Source organism: Pogoniulus pusillus, chromosome 17 (genome assembly GCF_015220805.1).
Source record: "Pogoniulus pusillus isolate bPogPus1 chromosome 17, bPogPus1.pri, whole genome shotgun sequence".
NCBI classification, from domain to species: domain Eukaryota; kingdom Metazoa; phylum Chordata; class Aves; order Piciformes; family Lybiidae; genus Pogoniulus; species Pogoniulus pusillus.
This window is the reverse complement of record NC_087280.1, coordinates 4,368,832-4,390,749: the sequence shown is the minus strand read 5'-3', so window position 1 is coordinate 4,390,749 and position 21,918 is coordinate 4,368,832. Positions and strand designations below refer to the sequence as shown.

Here is a 21,918-nt window from a genome sequence, read left to right as displayed (position 1 = left end):
ACATGATATTGGCTGCTTTTCAATAAAACCCATAGAATATGCATTATATGACCAGTTAAAAAGTGCATGATGCTGCAAATCAGGATGTTCCTATGATGTATTTTACTAACTACAAGTTGTAGTCTGTAGCCATAAAAAGGTAACAATTGCAGCTGAAGCAGGAGTCAGATGTGACATAACTTAATTCTTTTATTATCCTTTTCGGTTACGCACCTGAGTCTTTATTAATCCTGAAAAGGATATTATTTTGCTGCTCAGGTGATGTAAAATGTGAATCCAAGAAGGAATTATTCATATCCCTACCTAGTGATAGCTATCTGAATTCAAAAGAGGTTGCTTGAATAAACCAGCTAAAAGTCTGAACAGCAGCCAGAGAACTCAGTGCCATTTAGGGTAGCAATGCTTTTAAGACAAGCAGCAAGCTGCCAAGCCAGGCCAAGTCCAGCCTAGAAGTTAGTTTAACTCTTTCATATCTAAAATTTACTTTGGTGACAGCAAATCTGAAAGTGAGGCACAAATGAGAAGAGTTTGAATAAGATGCCAAAGGGTTCAGTTTGATATGGTTTCACAAAGGAGCATTCATACAGAGGTAAAAGACTGACAAAAGCGAGGACTGGTGGTGGTGGTTGCAGAATCACAGAAGCAGTTAGGCTGGAAGGGACCTCCTGAGATGGTCAAGTCCAACCATCCTTGCTCAGACAGGGTCATCTAGACCAGGCTGTCCAGGACCATCATGTCCAGTCAGGTTTTGTGTATCTCCACGGGTGGAGACTTCACAACTTCTCTGGGCAACCTGCTCTGGGCTTTAATGGTATTTTATAACATTTCCCATGAGTCCATTACTCACAGTTTGTGATATGCTGTGGGAAGGACAGAGATCTATGGACAGAGGTACATCTAACTCTGCATGGTGTTAACATCTTGCGTGGGAAAGTCGAGCTAAAGTAGGCAAAGATTTACAGAGAAGAATCACAGTGTCATTATTTTGGCTACAAAATGCAAATGATGCATTGACTCTCTGGGCACTCTGGCTAAAACATAACAATCTCATCACATACTGAATGCTACCTTAAGCTTGATCCTTTTATATGTCACTCTGCTTAGAAAAAATGGCTAATCATGCTAGCAATAGCTTTGATGCAGTTAGATCTCCTGTCTGGATCCCCTCTGGGATGTGGCTGTGCCCTAAATACAGAAAACCTAGAGATACAGATGTGTATCTCATGGAGTAGAAGATGAGGCATTAGATCTTTGAGTCATTCTACCACAAAAATGTTATTTCTGTTTTCCTCCTTGAGGTTGCAATTTCTTGGTAGATGTCAGTATCACTCTTGGGCAGGCTATTTTTCCTCTTTATGCTTTGTAAACAACTCCTAAGTAATGTTTCATTAGCAGAACACACTAAGAAGTTCACCACTAATTCACATTTCATCTAAAAGAAAAAAAAGGCAACAATATCACCAAATGTCTAAGGAATGTATGCACCTGAGGGTGCAGAGTGTAGTCCTTGATCCTTCCAACCTGTGTGGACCTGCCAAACCCCTGTACTTGTGAGCCATCTCAGTGCAGTTGTTTTAACTCTTGTTCAAGTGCTTCATAAGTTAACAGTTAACAGCTTTGGAGTGTTACTGAAAAACATGTGTGCAGTTATTCTTGGACATACATAAATGAGAGAACTTCTGCTCTTTGAGGAAATCCAGCTGCAGGTATTCCTGAATCTACAGTACTTCAAATCAAAATGGCTTAGAAAATTTGGCTGATAATACTGACACTGTATTTGAGGAGATGCTTATTCATCTCGCTCACATCTTCCAGGGAAGCACTGAACACCTTTTTAATAGGATAAGAATTCAGGGACAGCTGAATAGATTGTGCTGTACCTTCAGGAGTTTTTGCACCTTAAACATTTCTGAAAGAGCAGAAATAAACTCTCAGACCAGGATAAGAAAGGTTTTAGTCAATGGAAGATTGCAAATAATTTGGTAGTTACTTATGCTCTAAAACATTGCAAATAATTTGGTAGTTACTTATGCTCTAAAACATTGCAAATAATTTGGTAGTTACTTATGCACTGTGCTGGAAGGGACCTTGAAAAGTCATCTAGTCCAACCTTCCTGCAGTACGCAGGGACATCCTTAACTAGATCAGGTTGCTCAGAGCCTGACCATGAATATCTCCAGGGTGAAAGGTCTCCAAAAGTCCTATCTTTTGTTGAAGCTCAGAAAAAATACTGAACTCTACTTATTGTAGCTTAAAAAACCCAACAAAACCCCAACCCAGGTGATTTGTATGTTCTTTGAAACCCTCTCTGATAAAAATCCCTCCAAACAGAGAAAACAAGGTGTCTTTTAGAAGTATCTGAGATGTTTATCATGAGAGCCAATCAAGACGTAGGTCTAAAATCACAGGAAAGAAAAGCCTTTGAGTTTGCTAACTCTTGGTCATGTATGTCAGAACGAGGCAGAACCACTCAGTTTTGTAGAGATGAACATTGCAAGTTTGCTTTAAACTGCCCTTGTGAGGGCGGATGGAGCCGTTCAGAACACACAGGTTCCTCGCTGCCTGCAATGGTATCCAAAGCCTGATGTCCTTCACGCTTTCTTCTCTAGGAATCCACTTACCTAAATTGCTGTATGTAGCACTGCAAGGATTCAAGTCAGGAGAACTGGAGGCTTCTTCCTTTTCTTCCTCCCCCAGTGGGAGGCGGACAGACGACACTGGTATGACGGAGGCACTGCCGCCATTGTCCTGCTTCACAAACACAGCTCTAGGGACACGAGGGGACAGCTCCTCCAGTGTCGTGTCATCGGGCACTTGACTGAAACAAACAAAACAACATCACCTGGAGACCAGAGCTGGCAACTAGATCCTACTGGCAAAGTACTGGAGTAGCCATTAAAATAGCTTCAGGGAAGGGAATGAAGCGATAAAGAACTAAGCTCCTTTCTCCCTCCTTAGTTCAATGATGACTTTCCACCATATTTATGTTGCTTAATAAGAAGAAACAAGTTTTGACTAAAATAGTACTGTCATTGCTCATGGTTTTCATACAGAAGGGACAGGAAAATGTTTTACAGCTGCCTACAAGCGACATGTATGCATAGATATGCAGGCATGGTTCTGCATAAAACATGTAGGGCTCACACAGAGCAGCAGCAGAGTTTAAGGTGCTTCTCGCTCATCAGAGCAATTTTACTCTAATCAAAGATTCCAAGTAACACCAAGGGAGCTATTAAGTCTTAATAAATGCATAAAACTTTAATGATACATTTTCATATGCAGGTAGGATTTGGGGAACTGACACTTTGGGAAACAGATCAGTAGCTCCTCTATGTCAGTAATCTATTTCCCATACAAAGTTCTCCAGGATTAAAATCCACCTGCATTAGGCTGCCTGCAAAAGGCCACGGAGGTATTCCTCTGTGTTTGCTCTTAGCTGTGAGGTTTTATGTGACTTACAGCACAAAGCTGGGAAGATCACAGGTTTGGTCATTTTCCATGCATATAGTTATTGCAGTGTGGTTTTAAAACTATGCCTTTTAGATATATATATGTATTAAAACATCTTCAGGTTTATTAAAAACCCCTCAACCCTATTGAAAACATAGCAGCAATTATCAATAATATGCCACATAAAATATCTCAGAGCAAAAACATTCCTGTGCTTTTATCCTCTCTCCCTCACAGAAACTAATACTCATTACAGGGCAAATCTCAAGAGCGTATGTCCTCTTCACTAGGTCTCATTATTACAACCTGATCAAATAGAGCAGCAGGAACTTTTTAAGTGCTTGTGACTTCCATAAAGGATAGGAGCAATGAACTTCCTTCAAAAGATGATCACCACATCACAGATCTGTACAGATGTTTTGGGGTTTTTTTTTTTGTGGTAAAGATTAAAAACTTTATATAGCTTCTGATGAACAGAAACAAAAATGGTGCATTCTTAACCACTCAGAGCAGCTGAGCTTCTGTAAGGATTTGTATTACAGTGGAAAAAGAGATTACATCCTTCCATGAGTTAACATAAATGATAGGCATTTATCTCTCTGTGCCAATGTCCAAATACTGGAAATCAGGATACACAATCTTCTAGACTACAAAGATGAAAGCATGCCAGTACTTTGCATCACACAAAGCCCCCTATATGGTGCAGCACACACATGCTGTTTCTACTCAGATTCAGGAGTTTTAACTGCAGGCTGAGACAAACAGTACTCATTAGAGCTTGTTAGTAAAAGAGAAAAAATCTGGCACAAATTCAAAAAGACATCATCTTTAATCAGCATTAAATTCTTGGTTGGTTTTTAGTGCCATGCATAGGAATGGTGTGAAGAACATTCCGTGGGCCATAAATACGCCCCCATGAAAGAGTTAACCTAATATAATTTCAGAGTAAAGCATACAGAAAATTAAAGCAGTTACAAGGCTCTCAAGACGAGGAGAAATTCAACCAAAGACTTGGAGTTGCTGTAAGTCACATACATACCCACATTCTTCAGTAAGAATGTTTTCTTTAAGAAGAAACAGGTTCCAATAGCTTTACAGTTCTGTCATTGCCACAAACCAGCAATGATGTCTCAAAGTAATTTTTTAGTGTCAGTTGGTGAGGTACAGAACAGATTCATTCTCCAAACCAGACACATGCAAGCACATACACTAAACCTAAGCTCAGAAGCATTTTGCCAAAGTAAACCAGCAGCTAGAAAGGAAGAAAGGAAAAAAAAAACAACCAACTCACCCACTGTACTCACTCACACAATTCCCCATTAAAGGAAATTCTTTCAGGGCCTTCTTGAGTCTTTTAATCATGTCTTGAAACTCTGGCGAGCCATTGATTCCACAGTGTTCTGATGTGCTACAAGTTGTGCAAGCTGTAAGCAACAGGGCTGAACTCTGCACAGAGTGATACACCTACTGCACCTTAATGTTTACCTTAGGGGGTTGGTCCAAAGGACTTGCCAAAGTGCCCCAGGAAACCAGTTAGTTACAGCCCTGCCTTCTTAACTCTTCCACTGCCTTCATGGTTGAAAAACAGTTCACAGCCTGCTTACTACATCACTGCTCTGTTATGACAACTATGGTCTTAGTCATGTTAAATAAAGGAAAAGCCAGGTCAGATTTCAAGAGGAGTTATAAGAACTTAAAATGACATACATGACTCAAATCTCTATTCAACCAGTTTTAGTGTCTCAAGCTAATACATCTTAAATCACAACAATTAGCAGCCAGGCCATGAAATCTGAGGGGAAACACTTCCCCCAGTGAAGACGCAGAGATCAAGCACACGCACGCAGTGCAGTGACTCAGCTGGCAAAACCCAGTCCATGGCCAGCACTGAGAGAACACAGGAGGAACAAAAGGCAAAAATCCCTCAACACAGCAAGCTACCAGAACCAACTTTCTTTTCTTTCATGAAATAAACAGTTAAAACTACTAGTTTTCCAGAAACATAGAGCAGCTGATAAAGGAGCAGTTCTCTGAGATTAGAGCCATTACAGCCCGATAAGTTTTACTGCTTGTTGATAACAAGTGATACTTAGAGCTGTCCCCTTATTTGGGATAGTTACAGATATTTTGCCAGGATGGATTCTCTAATGCCTTGCATAAGAGCACATATTCAGCTTTTACCATAGTGGGCACAGCCTTCTCCGTCCAAGATTTTTTCTTTTCCCTTCTTTATTTCAAGCCCAAACTTCATAGGAAGTGAACTACCTCAGAGAACTCTGCTCTGTGTGCACATGTGGCTGAAACTAAACGACTCTTCAGTTACTGAGGGAGCAGCCTTCTGCATTTTGAGATCACATGTGTTTTCCTAAGAAGCTGAGATAACAAGCAGCAGAAAAACTGGCCATAAAAAGGACTGTCCTTCAGCTGAATTCACATACTTGTCATTCACACGTGCACAAACTCAAAATTGGGTTTAAAGCGGTTCCCCCCCTCCCCCCCTTCTTTTCTGCAGGGAAAAATGCCCCTAACTCTTTATCTTAGGCTCTCCTCCTCCACAGTTTCTGGAGGTTGGCCAAAAGGTGACGTGGTCTAACTCGCCTCTGCCTTTTGTGAACAGTAAGAAGCAGAAAGCAGCCTGCACAGCATGTGGATTTTTATAAGGACAGTGCAATCACAGCTATTGTGTGGCCTCTACTTTCCTCTCTTCAGAGGACTCCTCTCAATTAGAGTGATGAATAAACAGCAATGTGCATGAAGGATATAAAGTGGAATATTCCTAATAAATGACTTTATTACAAGAAGTGATTTTATTATAAGAAGTGCATTGCTGAACTAAGATCAGGTCTAGAGGTCAAGCTGAGGGAGTACAGCTCTGTGTAAGGCAGCCTGTAAATCCAAGTGGAGGAAATGAGTGGCAAAACACAGGGAAAAGCTTATGTGGCCTTAGACCCAGCTGAGGCTCTGATTCTTCCTGGAGTGGACATCAGCAATGCAATAATCAGTGGTTGATGAATTATGGGTTGCCCAGGGAGGTGGTTGCAGCCCCATCTCTAGAGGTGTTTAAGGCCAGGCTGGATGAGGCTGTGGGCAGCCTGATCTAGGTAGGGTGTCCCTGCCCGTGGCACAGAGGTTGGAACGAGATGATCCTTGTGGTCCCTTCCAACCCTGACTGATTCTATGACTGGTAATTGTACTGTTAGAGATGAGAGTCCCACAAGGAAGATGACTTAGTTTTACATTAAAAAAACAAGGTGTGTAACTCTAGTTTCATTGACTTCTCTTGGAGATACCCCTAGGCCCTACAGTTTTAAGCTAATAAAGCTCATAAAAGCCAAAATTGACTGAAAAATGCTTCAGGAAAAATAAAGAGAGACTAATGGCTTCAGGACAGTCAAAGGCCACTTTACACAAGAAGAGAGACTATTTTATTTCTGCTAAACACTGAGCAAAGATGATCAGTGTCCAGGTTTCGGAGTACAGAAAGCCCATCCCAGTGGCTCATGCAGTTCAGTTCCTCACTGCTGCCGTCAGCCAGAAACTGTCACTTGAGAGGAAAGTGAAACTTCAAATGGCAATCTGAAATAACCAAGCCATTACATTTATTTTTCATTTTTGTTGTTTAGAACTTGGCTTACTCCTGAAGCAAGATAATTCATGTTCTTTTTTTCCCCCTAATCTTGTATAATGCAATGTTTGGATGGATAAAGGGAATACATTCAATAATCCAGGAAAGACATCCTGCTAAGCTCTTTACTGTCGGTGAAACTGAATGGCAATGAGTTCCCCAGATTAACTGGGCAGTACAAAAATATTTTCCACCCATCTTAAGTTCTCAGTCTTTCCATTTTGCAGACTATGTTAGAAGAGTTAAGAACGATAATGAATGTTTTGCCATTTCTTAATCTAAGTTTATAAAGTAAGAAGTTGTGAAATCCTTTCTTCTTGGTCCTCAGTGGTTATGAACCTTCACACGATTTGTTATCAAACTTCTTGCCTAATGGCCATGCAGAGTTTTCAATTCTCTTAGCAGAGAGATGTTCTAGAGGAAAACCTCACACAAGCATTTAATTGATGGAGAGTTAATGCTCTTAAACACACTGCTGAGCACTGCCAGGTAAGGGAAATAAACCTTGCTGGTATTTGGGAGAAGGCAAATCAAGACGGACTTGAGGAGAAGGAGGAGTTGATAGTTCTACCTGAATTTTTCAGGAGACTGATTCTCCCATTTCAGTAGACTTGCTCAAAGAAAAATACTTCTTTCCAGCTATAACATCCTTGAATTCTCCTCACCAATTTATAGAAACTATACTTGCTTAAATCTGGATTCAGGTAGGAACCTTACCTTACAACTCATACAACAGGTCCTCTAAACTGGGAAGGAATTTGTTTTGAACAGAGCCCTACTGTGATTTAAAAGATTTTGTTCTCAAATAGTTTCTGAAGCAGCTGTGGAATTTGCAGGGACTGGATTAATGACAATGAGAAAGTGGAATGTGGTAGTGGTGGTTATTCCTGCCTGTGTCTGGATGTCATCTGGGTCTTAATATATGACTACATTTTTGAAGAACAATGATCCCAGGTGTTTTCACTGACTAATCTGTTACAACACTGAGATTCTTCTTGATACACAGAGAACTTGGAATCTCTTCATGGCTCCTGGCCCTCTGAATCAAGACAGCCTATATAAGCTCCATTCCCTAAGCTTTAGTTCAGGTTCTTGAGGTCCAGGCCACAGATGATCTGCACTGTGGCATACTCCTAGCCCCAGTCACCTATTCTTCTTTCCTTAAATAAGAGTTAGTGCTGTAACAGAAATGACTAAAAAACCACCGAGGAGATAGCTCATTTCAGGCCTTTGGAGTCTTGGTGCTCTAGATCATCTCACCAGAATTGTCCTTCTCCATCACATATATATGGAAATTTGATGGCAAGCTCAGGTCCTTGAAACCACATTTGGCTCTACTGCCACGTGAAGCAAGCAGTGTGGACAGTCCTCAGCAACCTCGAGACTATCAGCACGACACAACTCACTTAAAGCTTGCTTACACAACTGAAACACTTCCATGGCAGGCAAGAACTATGCAAGGGTTTGGCTATTTTCCAAAAAGACTCTTCCCCAGGCATTGACACTTATATTACTTTCACAGCCATCATGTGGCAGGAAGCTACTCGACCTGAACTATCTGTACTATGAGTGTGGCACTGGGATAAGATCTGAAAGATAACAAAACATTTCCAAAGGCTTTGGTAGGTAGAGAGCCCATGAAAGTGTCCAGTGCAATGCCCAGGGGCAATGTGAATAAAAACCAGCCTTTAAAGAAGGCAGCTTGCTGCTGTGGTGTCTAACTGCAGTGGAGAAGCATGCTTCTCCAGGAAAGTGGTCACACAGGTTTACAACCTTGTGCTAGTTTGAAGCAAATTGGAATAATTTAATGAGAGAAATTAGATTATGGGCTGGGAAAAGGAAACTATGGCCATGTCTGCTGCACTCACAGGCTTGCTGAGATGTATGAAAACAAGAACACAAACATAGATAAGACACAGAGTGTGTGTGTCTCTCTCTCAGAGTGTGTATTTTCCCTTCTGCTTGGATCTGTGCAACTAATCCTTCTGCTTCTAACTCCTCCTTGCCGATCCTCCAACCTCACCTTGCATGTAAGGCAAACTGATATAAGGTAGAGAGGTGGAAAGAAGGTGGAAGGGTTGGGAGCTCCCCCTGGGGACTCTGGTTTCTGGGAGGGGTGTTGTGTTTCTGTACTACTTTTAACTTGTATATTGATTTGCCCTTGTAATGGGCTGCCCAGGGAGGTGGTGGAGTCGCCGTCCCTGGAGGTGTTAAAAAAAAGCCTGGACGAGGCACTTAGTGCCATGGTCTGGTTGACTGGATGGGGCTGGGTGATAGGTTGGACTGGATGAGCTTGGAGGTCTCTTCCAACCTGGTTGATGCTATGATAGCTGTATATATTGTAAACATCTGGTTGTATATTGTGCTAAGATGTAAATATAAAGCTTCATTGCTCAACTTCCATCTGGCTGAGTCTAGTCTGGGTGATTTCCTAAGAGCAGGGAGGCAGGGAACTCCCAAACCATCACAAACAAGGGTGAGCACTTCACTCCTTTTGGAAAACAAGATAGAAGAGCTACCAACAAAAGAATTCCATTACTTAGGAGCTCAAATCCTTTTGCCAAAGTTAACAGTTTAGGACTTGGATTGGCAATCCCAGCTGTAGCTATAAGAAATGCTTTCTTATCTAAACTACAATGCAATGAATGTGCAGACCTCACTGTTTGAAGGAAGTGTTTCAGTAAACACAGAGTTTTCTCTTTAGTTCATCCAAGCCTGGCCCAAGGACCCTATAAAGGAAAGTTATGGCTGACTTGCAGCTAGGAAAGGACACTCTTCAGTTTAATAGGTAACTGGAATGGAAATGGCTGTGCACAAATCAGTGAGCGGTGCCTTGATTTACAAAGGCACTGCCATCTATAACAGTGCTGAATGTGGTTTTAGTACACCTCTGATGTGTTTATGAAGACAAGAAAGGAAGAATCAGAAGCAACAGTTTTCTTTTGGGAAACATCTCCATCTAAAAAGCTGCTACTCAGTATCAGCAGTGATCTCTCGCTGACTGAGAGCAGAAACCTTTACCCCGCGCTATGCCCAGAACCTGATGCACTAGATAAGAAAGCCTTTGAAGAACCTGTTAGTTTTAAACTCCTGCGTGGATTCCACACTGTGCTGTACCACCTTCATCAATTAACAGTGCCTTTGTCCAGAAGCACACTGTATTATCCTTTTACAGGTCAGCTTTAGGTTTTGCCTTAGAGCAGCTGCTGCATCATGGACTTCTACTTTCATTCTAATTAATGCTGAAGCTCTTGGGACTGCTGACTTCTAGCAAAAATGAATCTACACGTTTTGGGTGAATTTAATATGTTAGAATTGGCTAGCTCCTTTCAAACCACCATATGTGCAGACAGGCATCAAACAGAAGCAAACAATCACATGGATAACCCATAGAATGGAATCATAAAATCAGTCAGGGTTGGAAGGGACCACAAGGAACAGCCAGTTCCAACCCGTCCGCCGTGGGCAGGGACAGCCTACCCTAGATCAGCCTGGCCAGAGCCTCATCCAGCCTGGCCTTAAACACCTCCAGGGATGGGACCCAAACCCTAATTATTTTGTGTGACACAGAGAGAGTTTCCAGCTTTCCCAAGAGCTGAGTAGTTCACAAGTGCTGTTCAAAGGGAAACCCTGACCTTTTTAAGTGATAACATTAAATACCTTCAGCCAGGGTTTTTTTTTTTTTTGCTATGTTATCTATCTTGAGCAGCTCTGTAATCATTTTCAAAGTAAGGAAATAGTGTATCTTCATTTAATTTGCTTTCAAGACCTCCCCAGTAATCTAACATTTTTAAAGCTTATCTTATTTCCCAGGCCATTGGTTTGGTTTTTCAGTAAGCTTACTGTTCTTGACATTCTGAGTTAGAAAAGTGTCACCCTCTTTGATTGCTATCTTCATGTCTTCTGTTTTCCTCTAAGCCTCTGCAAGCTCAGCTCAAGATTTTAAACATCTTTTCCATGCACATATTTTAGCCTGAATAAACATTAACCTCTTACTAACACTTGAACAGCCTGTGCTAGTTTGAAGCTAGCTAGTTTTGGTGAGAAGAATTAGATTACAGGCTGAGAAAAAGAAACAATACAATGGTGATGTCTACGTCACTCATAGGCTTGCTGAGACGTATAAGAGCAAGAATTCAAACATAGATAAGGGAGATGCTCTCTGTCCAGGCTGTGGGCTGCATTTCTCTCTAACCTAACCTGCTGTCTCTCTGATTAATTCACCTGCTTCCTAACCGCCCTGGCCCATCCTCCAATCATCCTTGGGCATAAGGCAAGATCTGGGGTAAGGTACAAAGGGGTGGAAGAAGGTGGGAGGGTGGTTGGGAGCCCCTCCTGGGGACTCAGGTTTCTGGCAGGGCTGTTGTATTTCTGCATTACCTTTTACCTTGTATATTTCTGTATATAACTGAATGTACTGTAAATATCTGCTTGTATCTTGTGCTAAGCTGTAAATACAAAGCTTCATTCAATTTCCAGAGCCTCTGAGTCTAGTCTGGGTCATTTCCAAAGTGTGGGGGGGCAAGGAACACCCAAACCATCACACAGCCTCTCATCTGTTTTAACTCCTGCTTGTGCCATAGTGGAAGCTGATTCTCATCTACCAGGATATTAAGAGCAAAAGCCAAAATACTTGAACAGAAAGGGAAATTAACTTCAACTTTTGGAACTGTAAGCTTCCACTTGGTCTCTCTAATGATATTAAAAATAACCTCAAGGAGTAAGGAAACTGAATATAACAACTGAAGTGATTTGCCAGTGGAATGGGCTGCCCAGGGAGGTGGTGGAGTCGCTGTCCCTGGAGGTGCTCAAGAAAAGCCTGGATGAGGCACTTAGTGCCATGGCCTGGTTGATTGGCTAGGGCTGGGTGCTAGGTTGGACTGGATGACATTGGAAGTCCCAACCTGGTTGATTCTAAGATTCTATGATTCCCACAAGGTATTGTGCCCTTGTCCCCACAAGGTATTTCTCAACATCTCAGTTGTTTTCTTGGAAATCTGTAGAAACCATAAACCAATGTTGTGAAAAGAAGAAATTCCAACTCTTAACATTTGGAAAATTCCAGCTCTCACCAGGGAAAACTGTGAGGCATACTTTCAGAGAGTGTCAGCATCATTTGCAGAAAAATAAAAAGAAAACCTGTTTTTTTTCAGAATAAGTGAATGAGACAAGACAAAATGACCTTGGCTTCAGCAGTAAGGGCAGAAGTAGAATCAGAGAATGATTTAGGTTGGAAGTGATCTCAAGGATCATCCAGTTCCAACCCCCTGCCATAGGCAGGGACACCTCTCACTAGAACAGGTTGCTCAAGGCTTCATCCAACCTGTCCTTGAACAACTGCAGGTAAGGAGCAGCCACAGCCTCCCTGGGCAACCTGTGCCAGTGTCTCACCACCCTCACTGGAAAGAACTTCTTCCTAACATCCAGTTTCAATCTCCTCTCTGCCAGTTAAAACCCACTACCCCTCATCCTATCATTACCAGACCTTGTCAATAGTCCCTCCCCAGCCTTCCTGTAGGCTCCCTTCAGATACTGTAAGGCCACAATAAGGTCTCCTCGAAGCCTTCTTTTCTCTAGGCTGCACAGCCCCAACTCTCCTATCCTGTCCTCATAGCAGAGCTGCTGCAGCCCTCTGATCATCTTGGTGGCCTCCTCTGGACTTGCTCCAACAGTTCTATGTCCTTCTTGTGCTGGGAGCTCCAGAACTGCACACAGTACTCCAGGAGGGGTCTGACGAGAGGAGAGCAGATTAAGAGGGAGGATCCTCTCCCTTGCCCTGCTGGCCACGCATCTCACGATGCAGCGCGGGAGTACTCCAGTAGTAGTGCAGAGGAGAAAACATTACAAGAGCACCACCTCTAGGGGAGCCTGAGAACAAGTGCCAACGAGGCACAGCTCTTAGTCTCTTACTGCCCTTCTGCACCGAGATGAGCAGCTGCTTCTTCCTGCCTGGCCCCCCTATCAGATCAATAAATTGACCTGCTGAACAAGAACTGCAAAGTTATTTTGTGCTTAGACCAATTCTTCAGTCTGGTCCCCACGGGTAACCACATGAACTGCTTTGGCAGCACAAGAGCAGGGTGCTAAAGAGATGGGAGCCAGACAGTGTGCTGACAGCAGTGCATTTGGTACCGCTGCTAGAAGAGGTGCTGGTACAACCTCGTTTGCTCTAGATGTCCCTGGAGATCAGTGTCAAAATGAGTTCCTCTGGAGGAGGGCTGAGAGCACAAACTTCTGTAGTTCTTTAACGTGCTCTCTAAAGCTGCCCACTTCTCTCCATTTAATTTAGGGTAAGTCTAGAGACACGAGACTCCTGCCAAGGCTTATTCTAACCCTGGGAACATTTCCCACCTGTCTTCAGCCTTCATCTGTGGCCTGCACTGCAAAAACTGGGACACTCCCTTTGGTGTAGTCCATCTCCCTGTATTGTTGTGGCACTGCACATTTTGCAGAGATGCTGAATGCTCACAGCTCCTACCGACTTGAAGAGACTGTGAAAGTGCTTAATGCTTCTGGAACTCACACCCTCAACTTGTAGCAGATCTTTTCCAATGCTACATATTAATTTTAACGTACATAAAAAACAAAGATCAAGTTATTGACCCTAAGACTGAAATTTGCCCAAGTCAGCTGAAACAGCAGCACATTGAGGTGTTAGAGACCATCCTAGCTTGTATTTGGGGCAATTACTTCAAATGGAAGCATATGGAAACTAGGATTACATCACATTGTGGTAAACCCTATCACCACCTTACATTGCAAAACTCAATGCTGCCCAGGTGTGACAAACAGTCTGAGTCAGCCTGATCTCTATAGAATTCTATGTTACTGTTCCCAAAATGAGATGTAAAAGTGATTTCAGTACACCTGGTGCCAATGGTCACTTCTGGTTAATTTAAGATACAGTTATTTTAATTTAAGATAAGCAGCAGTCAGTTTATGACAAGCTCAAACTAAGCTCACCAAGAAATTTCTATTAGTTTAAGCTGACTTCAGAATAATTGGTACTCAAAGTCACCATAACCAACTCTGTGGAGACAATGGAGACAAAACCCCCCAAGGAACACTGCCATGACAGTTTCTGAGGCTTATATAGACCTCAGCCTTAAAAAAATAATTTCCCATCACTAGGTTATTGTTATAAAAAACAAAGCAAGTCTGAAGCTGTTTTGAAATGGGTTTGTTAGGAAACATATTCTGATCAATCCACAGCTCTGGTCTATGCTCAGTGCTATACACCCACGAGAGTGGCTGCGTCCAGTGCCTCCAGCCCTCTTAGGTCATGCACTGTAGGAACTCAGGGTATGTTGAGAGCAATGCATAACTGGAAATAAAGATGGCTCTTCATGTCCAGAGACAACCAAGAGAGCATGTGCCCTTGATAAGAGAACAAAGAGACCTTTAAACCAAGAGACAGACCTAAACTGTTCAACTGTCATAAACTTAGAGGAGTAAAATAAGCATCTGCTGGCCAAATTACTGTCATGGAAACTGGAACAAAGCAGCATTTTAATAAACTTTGGGGTAGGGAAAATGCTAAGTGAAGTCACTGAACAAAAGTGTCAGGCAGAAATAAAGCAACCAGCTCTTCTGAATGCAATTCTGATAGAAAGCATATTCATTGCTAAAGGCCTTGGAAAACTGAAACAGATGATGTTATAGACATTACTTTTTATGTGGTTTATTTTGGGAGTGCTGCGGTGGTGTTGCAACGTAGCATCGAGTTGATTAGCATCTCGTCTTGGGTAGGTGAGATCAAGTTAGCACACCAACTTTTATGAGCCACAGGCATTCTAATTTCTATTCTACTTTTCAGTGGTTGCTTTCTACTCCTGCAGATAACATCCTTTAGTTTTCTGTGACACAACAACACTTTCTGAACTCAAAATCAGGAAAGTGCACCTGATCGACCATAACACAGCCACTGCAACACGTGAGTGAACCTACAAACTCCAAGCAGCAGGGACTGTTTCTAGGAAATTTCTAAAAAATCTGTTCTGATTATTTGGTATAATGCAAAGGTTTTTAAAACGTGCTGTAAGTGACCTAAACTAAGGATACTTCAAAAGCGTAACACACTAAAACTCCTTACTTTCTCCCCCTTGTAGCGGTATATGCAGGCAGTTCACAGCGGAAGCAGTGAGTATAAAAGAGAAGGAGATTACCTGGGGCTTTTCTTGGCAGCCTGGGGTGGTGAGGAATGGCTGGCTACTTGCTGCTCAGAGCCCTCTGCAGACTTCTCCTGTGTTTCTCCTCTGTCTTTTGCTAGTGCCTCTGCAAGGGCAGACTCCGCTCCACCCTTGTTTTGATGCTCAGCCTTCGGTTCAGCTTGCGCCGATTCACATCTGTACATGAAAACAATTGAGGGCTTCTCGCTGGAGTCTGACTTGGCCTCACTGAACCAGTGATGACGTTGAACCGGAGGAGGGGGGAGCATATGTATAACGGTTCCATCAAGACCCACCAACTTCCCTTTCTCCCTTTCTTTCTCTTTGTCTTCCTCATCGTCAGTTTTCCTGCGGCGAAAGAAGCTCTTAAACGATATCCAGCGTTTGGGTTTGGCGTCAGCGGCCCGGCGACCTTCTGAATGAAGGATTGCCTCAGCCTCTGTAGACCTGGTGGGACTGTTTGGTTTGGTCCAGTTGCTGAAATGCCTTTGCAACAAGTTACTTGCGTGATAGGGCGAAGAAGTAGATCGCGGAGGAGGAAATGGCGGTGCTTGCTCTGTTTTGGGGCTTGCGGTGGTTGGGGTGGCTCTCACTGGCTTTGGAGAGGGGGTAGCACCGGGCTGTGAAAGTGCTTCTTTCTGCATTTTAATGGCAGTATTTTCCACCATCTTGGATGACTCCGCTTCAGACTGTGATGTAAACAGGGATTTGGGCCGTACCAGGGTGGTTTTAGTAGCGTCTGCGTCAGGGGGTAAGGAATAGAGTTCTTCTACACTGCAAGACTTGGGTCCAGACTGAGGCGTTTCCGGCGGAGACTGCGGAGGCTGGATAGAAGCCACGATCTGTGAGAGCACCGTGCTTGCATTCTCTCTGCTGCTGCTGCCGCCAACAGAAGCCTCTGGTGTCAGGTCTATTTTTGCTGCAGGCTCTTGTGCTGTCTTCTGAACTCTTGATGGGGAGCTATGGTCAGCACTGTGACTTCTCTGCGGTGATGCCTGACTTTTACCGAGGCAGCTATTAAACTCTTGGACCTTTTGAGCCACAGAACCCAGCCTGCGCTCAGCGCTGTTAGTCACCCCCTTGGCCTGGGGAACTTCAGTGGGTTTACTTCCCAGGGCTTCAGTCCCTTCGCTTTCTATTTCTTCATACGTGTGGCTTATTACACTGGTAGTTTTATCCTTGATGGACAGCTCTCCACTGGTCCCTAGGAAGCTTTTATAGATAGCCAGGTTATCATACGCGTTTGGGTTGATGACGATAGGAACTTTAACAGCGTTTTTGGAGCTCTTGGCATAGGTGGGCTCATCATGGATGATAATAGGAAAAGGTGGCATGCCAGCATTATTGTAGCTGTTGAATTTTATCTCGGATAAGTTGGGAGACTTAACTGGGATAGTTTTTGAAGAAACATTTGTAGCTGTAGGTGAAGTAGGAGCTGACTTGTGGCTTGCCTTCCTGGGAGGAACAGAAGGTCCTGAGCTGTTATTAATTAACTCCACCTTAGGTATCTTCTGTCTTGGACTGGTACTAGAAGCCCACACTTCTTGATACCTAATTGCACTGGATTTCTTCAGGTTAGCATTTACTCGTACAGGGGAGGTGGCAGAGGATGTAATAGGTGTGCCTGGAGTTACCGGTGAGCTCGGGGTAGATGATGTAGTTTTGGTTTCTGAGGTTTCAGTCGGATTCTCCTTACATTCATTGGTCATGGCAGCTGATACATCTACTACGGTATATGGCTTGCAAACCGGTTGTTCCATATTCACCACCCTGTAAGGTTTAGCTTGCTCCTCCACAGGCACCAAATTTATAGTTACAGCTTGACCAGGAACATCTGAGGAACTTTTATTCTCTTGCTTATCAGTCTGCACAGCAATTTTGCCATCCTTCTCTTCCAGTCGAAGCGCAAGGACTGCCTTGTGAGTTTCTAGACTTTTTGGGACATTTCTGGGAGCTTTTGACACATCCTTCACTTGCTGATTATCACAAAGACTTTCATATTCTGGTTCAATCAATTTGAGGTCCTGAGGAGTACTAGGAGATAACCCTCCATTACAGAGCTTCTGTGAAGAGCTGCTGGCTGTGCCAGAGCGAGACTCTTCTGTCAAGGAAGAGTCAGGAGATGTAGAATCAGAAGACACCATGCTCTGCATGCTCTCTTGCCCATAAAGAATCACTGTCTCTTCCCCATAACCATTTAAAATTTCATCGTAACTGTCATCATAATCTACTGCACAGATCCTCTGGAGGGACTTGTTTCTGAGGGGCACAGTGTTCCACTTTTTGTCCACACAGAACTGAACAGGAGACAGGGTGTTCGCTCTAAAATTAGCAAAACGAGGTTGGCCCCTCATACGAATTTCCATCGCTAGCAACTCCTCATCACTTTCATCCCAGCTCTCGTGCTCTTCTTGCATGCTGCCAAAAAACGTGTCATCCTCACTCTCCTCTCCGCTAGAGAACTCTGGATAACAGAAACGTCCACCTTCATTACTTATGACTTCAGTGCTTCCACTCAGGATAACGTGCTTACTCTGTGAATCCTTCATTCCACCCATCATGCAGCTCGGAGGGATCTTTCTTTCTAATGACCTTTTGTAACAACTATTTATTCTTCCCAAGAAGTTTTCTCTTGAGTTCGTTTCGTGTCTGGTTAGCTGAGGAGTGGTATCTAAACCTGCAATCTCCTTCAAAACTTCTGTTAGTCCATTATTATTGTTATTTGGTATCTTACCTACACCATCGTTGTTGCCATACGGCCTGTGAACATGGCTATAACCTTCAATTTCCTCTTCATTGTTGTTGTTCAGAGGTTTTCTGTTCAGGATGGCTTTGTTCCGGTTCCAACCCGCGGGCACCGCCTTGCTCTCGCACAGATCCGTGGCGACGATTTCGCCGCACACCCCCTGCCCGTCTACCACCATCATGGTGGGTTTCACAGCTATGGTGGGTTTCTTTGCCACAGGGGGTCGGAAGCTTCCTGTGTTTCTTCCCCGGTGGCTGTTACTTTGGTTTGCATTGGGTTTCAGGTTTCCATGGGAGAGGGGCTTTTTTTCAGAGACCGGGGGTAGCTGATGCAAGCTTTTGGGCTTGAAGCAGTTCTTACATTCGCCAGGTTTCCAGACGTGTTCAGTGAAGGTGTTGCAAGCAGACATTTTCCCAGAGCTCTGCGCGTGATGCTGTGCTGTTCAGTGCATGGTAGGAAGGTGATCCATGTGTTTCCGCTCTGCTCACTTCGTATGGCTTCTGTGTTGAGCAGTGATCATTCTGAAACACAAGGGAGAGTAAGGATAAGAACAGGGATGCCCCAGCCTCATCGTTACACACACCACTGACTACAGTGGGAACAATCTGGAACAAGCAAGTAGCCTTTTGCTGATGTCTCAGCTCTTTTTACCTACGTTTACAAAACCGTGCCACTGAAATGCGAAGAAGTGTTGCAAACACCATTCCCACACACAGAGAATTAAAAACTTGGCAGCTAAGCTCTGTACTCCTGAAAACTGAGAGAGAAATGGCAATTACTGAGAAATCAGAGTAATTCTCTTGACTAGTTCAGGACCATTGACCTTTAATTTTGTCCACTAAAACAAATGCTGGGAAGAGGATATAAACCTAAAGATTAGTGCACATTGCTTTCAACATAACTACTTAAACATGAGAAAGGAAAGTAAGAGCATGTTTAATCTCCTGAGTGCAATTGAGATAATTTGGTTTAGCTTTGTATGTGAATGAGCTTGGCTTAAGTGACAAAATATGGTCAACTCTGTCATTTTAGCACTTCCATCAAATTATAACTGGTCAGATATTTCGGTTGAAGGGACAGCCCAAACTGCTATCCTGGAGAAGTCAGATAAAAATGCTGACAGGAGTGGCAGTAAACCTTAGAATCATAGAAGCACTCACGCTTGGAAGAGACCACAAGGATCAGCCAGTTCCAATCCCTCTGCCATGGGCAGGGACACCTTACCCCCACAGCCTCATCCAGTCTGGACTAAAACACCTACAGGGATGGGGCCTCAACCACCTCTTTGGGCAACCTATTCCAGGCTCTCACCACTCTCTCACATGCTGAAGATCTTCCTCCTCACATCCAGCCTGAACCTACTCTTCTCCAGCTTTGCTCCATTCCCCCTAGTCCTGACACTCCCTGATAGCCTAAAAAGTCCCTCCCCATCTTTTTTGGAGGCCTCCTTCAGATCCTGGAAGGCCACAAGAAGGTCACCTGAGAGCCTCCTCTTCTCCAGACTGAACAGCCCCAACTCTCTCAGTCTGACCTCATGGCAGAGGTGCTGCAGCCCTCTGATCATCCCAGTGGCCCTTCTCTGGAAATGCTCCAACACCTCCAGATCTTTCTTGTAAGAGCAGCTCCAGAACTGGATGCAGAACTCCAGGTGGGGTCTCACCAGAGCGGAATAAAGGGGGAGAATCACTTCCCGCACCCTGCTGGCCACACTTCTCCTGACCTAGCCCAGGCTCTGGTTGGCCCTCCAGGCTGCAAGTGCACTTCCTACAGCCTCAAAGCAGAGCTATGGATTTTTAGTCCCTGATTTGTTTCACAACGTAGCTTTTCTACCTAACTCTTCCAGAAATAACAATTGAAAAAAAAATCTCTTTCAGAGCAAACCTTTTTATTTCCTGAAAAGATCATCCTTAAGTAAAAACCAAACACAGATCTGCTGTGCTTTATAGTCCTTTGAATATCCTGGATTTGAGAGTTTCATGAATTAATGTCTGAAGATTTTAAGCCTTCTAAGCCAAATCCACAAGTCTGAGCTCTTTGTCACTGTTGCATAACTGAAATTACGGGAGACATTGTCCTGAGGTGAAGGAATCTGTATGTCCACTGCTACTTCTGTAAACACAGGCACTGAAAAATCAATGATTTTTATATTCTTACAGGCTTTGGGCAAAAATGTACTTGCTGATCACATAGTACACCGAAAGGGTATTAATAAACCTGTTCAGCTGAAGATTCAACTCTCTGCGGAGCTGCTGGTTAATAACTCAGCAGCAGGATGGCCATGCTGGAATTCACCACAGGCACAAGTGGGCTTCATCACTGTAGCAAACAATAGAAACCATTAGCACAAGTGACAGTGGTGTGGATCTGTCAGTCTCCTCACGTACTGCTCTGTGCTTTGGCAAAGGGCTGTCCTGTGCTGGAAAACTCTAATAGAGCAATCCTGTTCCAACACCAGATGGGGCTGAAGTCTAACTCTATTAGTATCTTCAGACACATGCATGGTACCAGGGCTATCGCATTTCATACAATGACTAAATAGGTTTCCAGACAAAGCTTCTGGCTAAAAAGTCAGTACCAAAAGCTTTCTCTGTATGACCTAAGAGGAAGAAAGTCTGCCAGACAGAGATTTACCCAAACTTTCAGCCTTTGTTTTATATATTCAGAGTAAAATACCTTTACTTCTTTTTTTAAATCTCTGCCAAGATTTGTTGCTTCAACACTTTCCAAGCCCATACACTGTAGGCAGAAAAGAGATCATTCTAAAATCAGAGAGAGAGAGAGAAACTGTGCACATGGTAGAGTTTTCTACTCTGCTTAGCTCATTTCTCCTCATGTGTTTGACAAATAAACGGAATGGGGATTCCACTAACAGGAACCTCAGCTGAAGGTTTTCTTGGAAGATACAGTCCTCCATGACATAAAACCTCTGAGCAAACAATTTAAACAAATAGTGCAGATGTGTGGGGTTTAAGATTTAACCAGGTGATACTATTCCTCTGAAACTGCAGAGGCTGCACTTGCTCTAGAATCCCATCACCAAAGCAGACAGCTTTATGGCCTCCCCGGCTCAGCGTCTGCTGCTAATATCACTGGCACAGAGATGAGAAAGCAGCTCTTTTGCACATCTTCAGGTGACTGCATTTTTATGTCTGACCACTGTCTGTACTTGCTCTCATTTGCTCAGGCACACCGGTGCTAATCAGTTTCCTGAGACCCGAATGAGTGCCAGACTCACGGTGTGAATGCAGGCGCTGGGAGCCTCTGCAGAACTGCAGCACAAGGCTCCGGCAGAGTGAGAACCGCAGCAGGGTCACAGCTCTGTGCACGTCCCAGGAGTAGCACCTGCAACCAGGCGGCTTCAAACAAAGTACATAAGGCACGTATAGACACTTTAGCTCTTGTCCTCTACTAGAGGTGGTTTAAACACAATCATGCTCTCTAAGGTGATTTTTGACACAGTCTGTGAAGCAGGTATGAGCCTCTCAGGTTTATAAACCACAGCTGGGTTTCCCGTTGCCTCCGGCAGACGCAGGATGGGCAGTTCCTGCAGCATGCTCCGCCACTGCCTGCAGCTGTGAGGGAGGCAACGTGCACCGTTAAACAGGAGGAAATGTGTCTGCAGGAAACAGCCCGAAGGATTCCAGCGTTGAGCCGCTTACAAATCAGAGCACTCCAGTGCCGCTACAAATTAAATTCGTAGTGACCTTTACGTGTCTAAACAACTATTTCCCTTCTAAAAGCAGTTCAGGCAGCTTCCTCACTGCTGTACAACCCAAAGCGTGTTTGCTGGGATTTTCCTCTCCCTTTAGAGAAAACACATTTCCCGTTTCAGCCAGAGATTTCCCTATTATGAGAGACAATGACAGTGAGAGTGATGAGTGCTAACAGTAACGAAATCTTGCGCTGGAGCTGCAAACCTTTCCTCACGT

General features: G+C 43.7%; 1 protein-coding gene and 1 long non-coding RNA gene across 3 annotated transcripts in view; one reads left to right on the top strand and one right to left on the bottom strand.

Annotated features, from left to right (window-relative positions):
- PEAK1 (pseudopodium enriched atypical kinase 1) overlaps positions 1-21,918 on the bottom strand; it is a 138,940-nt gene that overhangs the window by 22,632 nt on the left and 94,390 nt on the right. The window contains exons 4-6 of one of the 2 annotated variants that reach the window (XM_064157312.1): positions 15,241-18,510; positions 4,742-4,858; positions 2,622-2,818 (exon numbers count right to left, since the gene is read on the bottom strand). In XM_064157312.1, coding sequence (XP_064013382.1) covers positions 2,622-2,818; positions 4,742-4,858; positions 15,241-18,398 — 3,472 coding nt within the window. In that variant the 5' untranslated portion in view covers positions 18,399-18,510. The remainder of the gene's footprint in view (positions 1-2,621; positions 2,819-4,741; positions 4,859-15,240; positions 18,511-21,918) is intronic. The other variant, XM_064157313.1, reaches the window with a different exon arrangement.
- The window catches only part of LOC135182833 (uncharacterized), a 47,755-nt gene that overhangs the window by 4,135 nt on the left and 21,702 nt on the right, over positions 1-21,918 (top strand). The window lies entirely within an intron of this gene.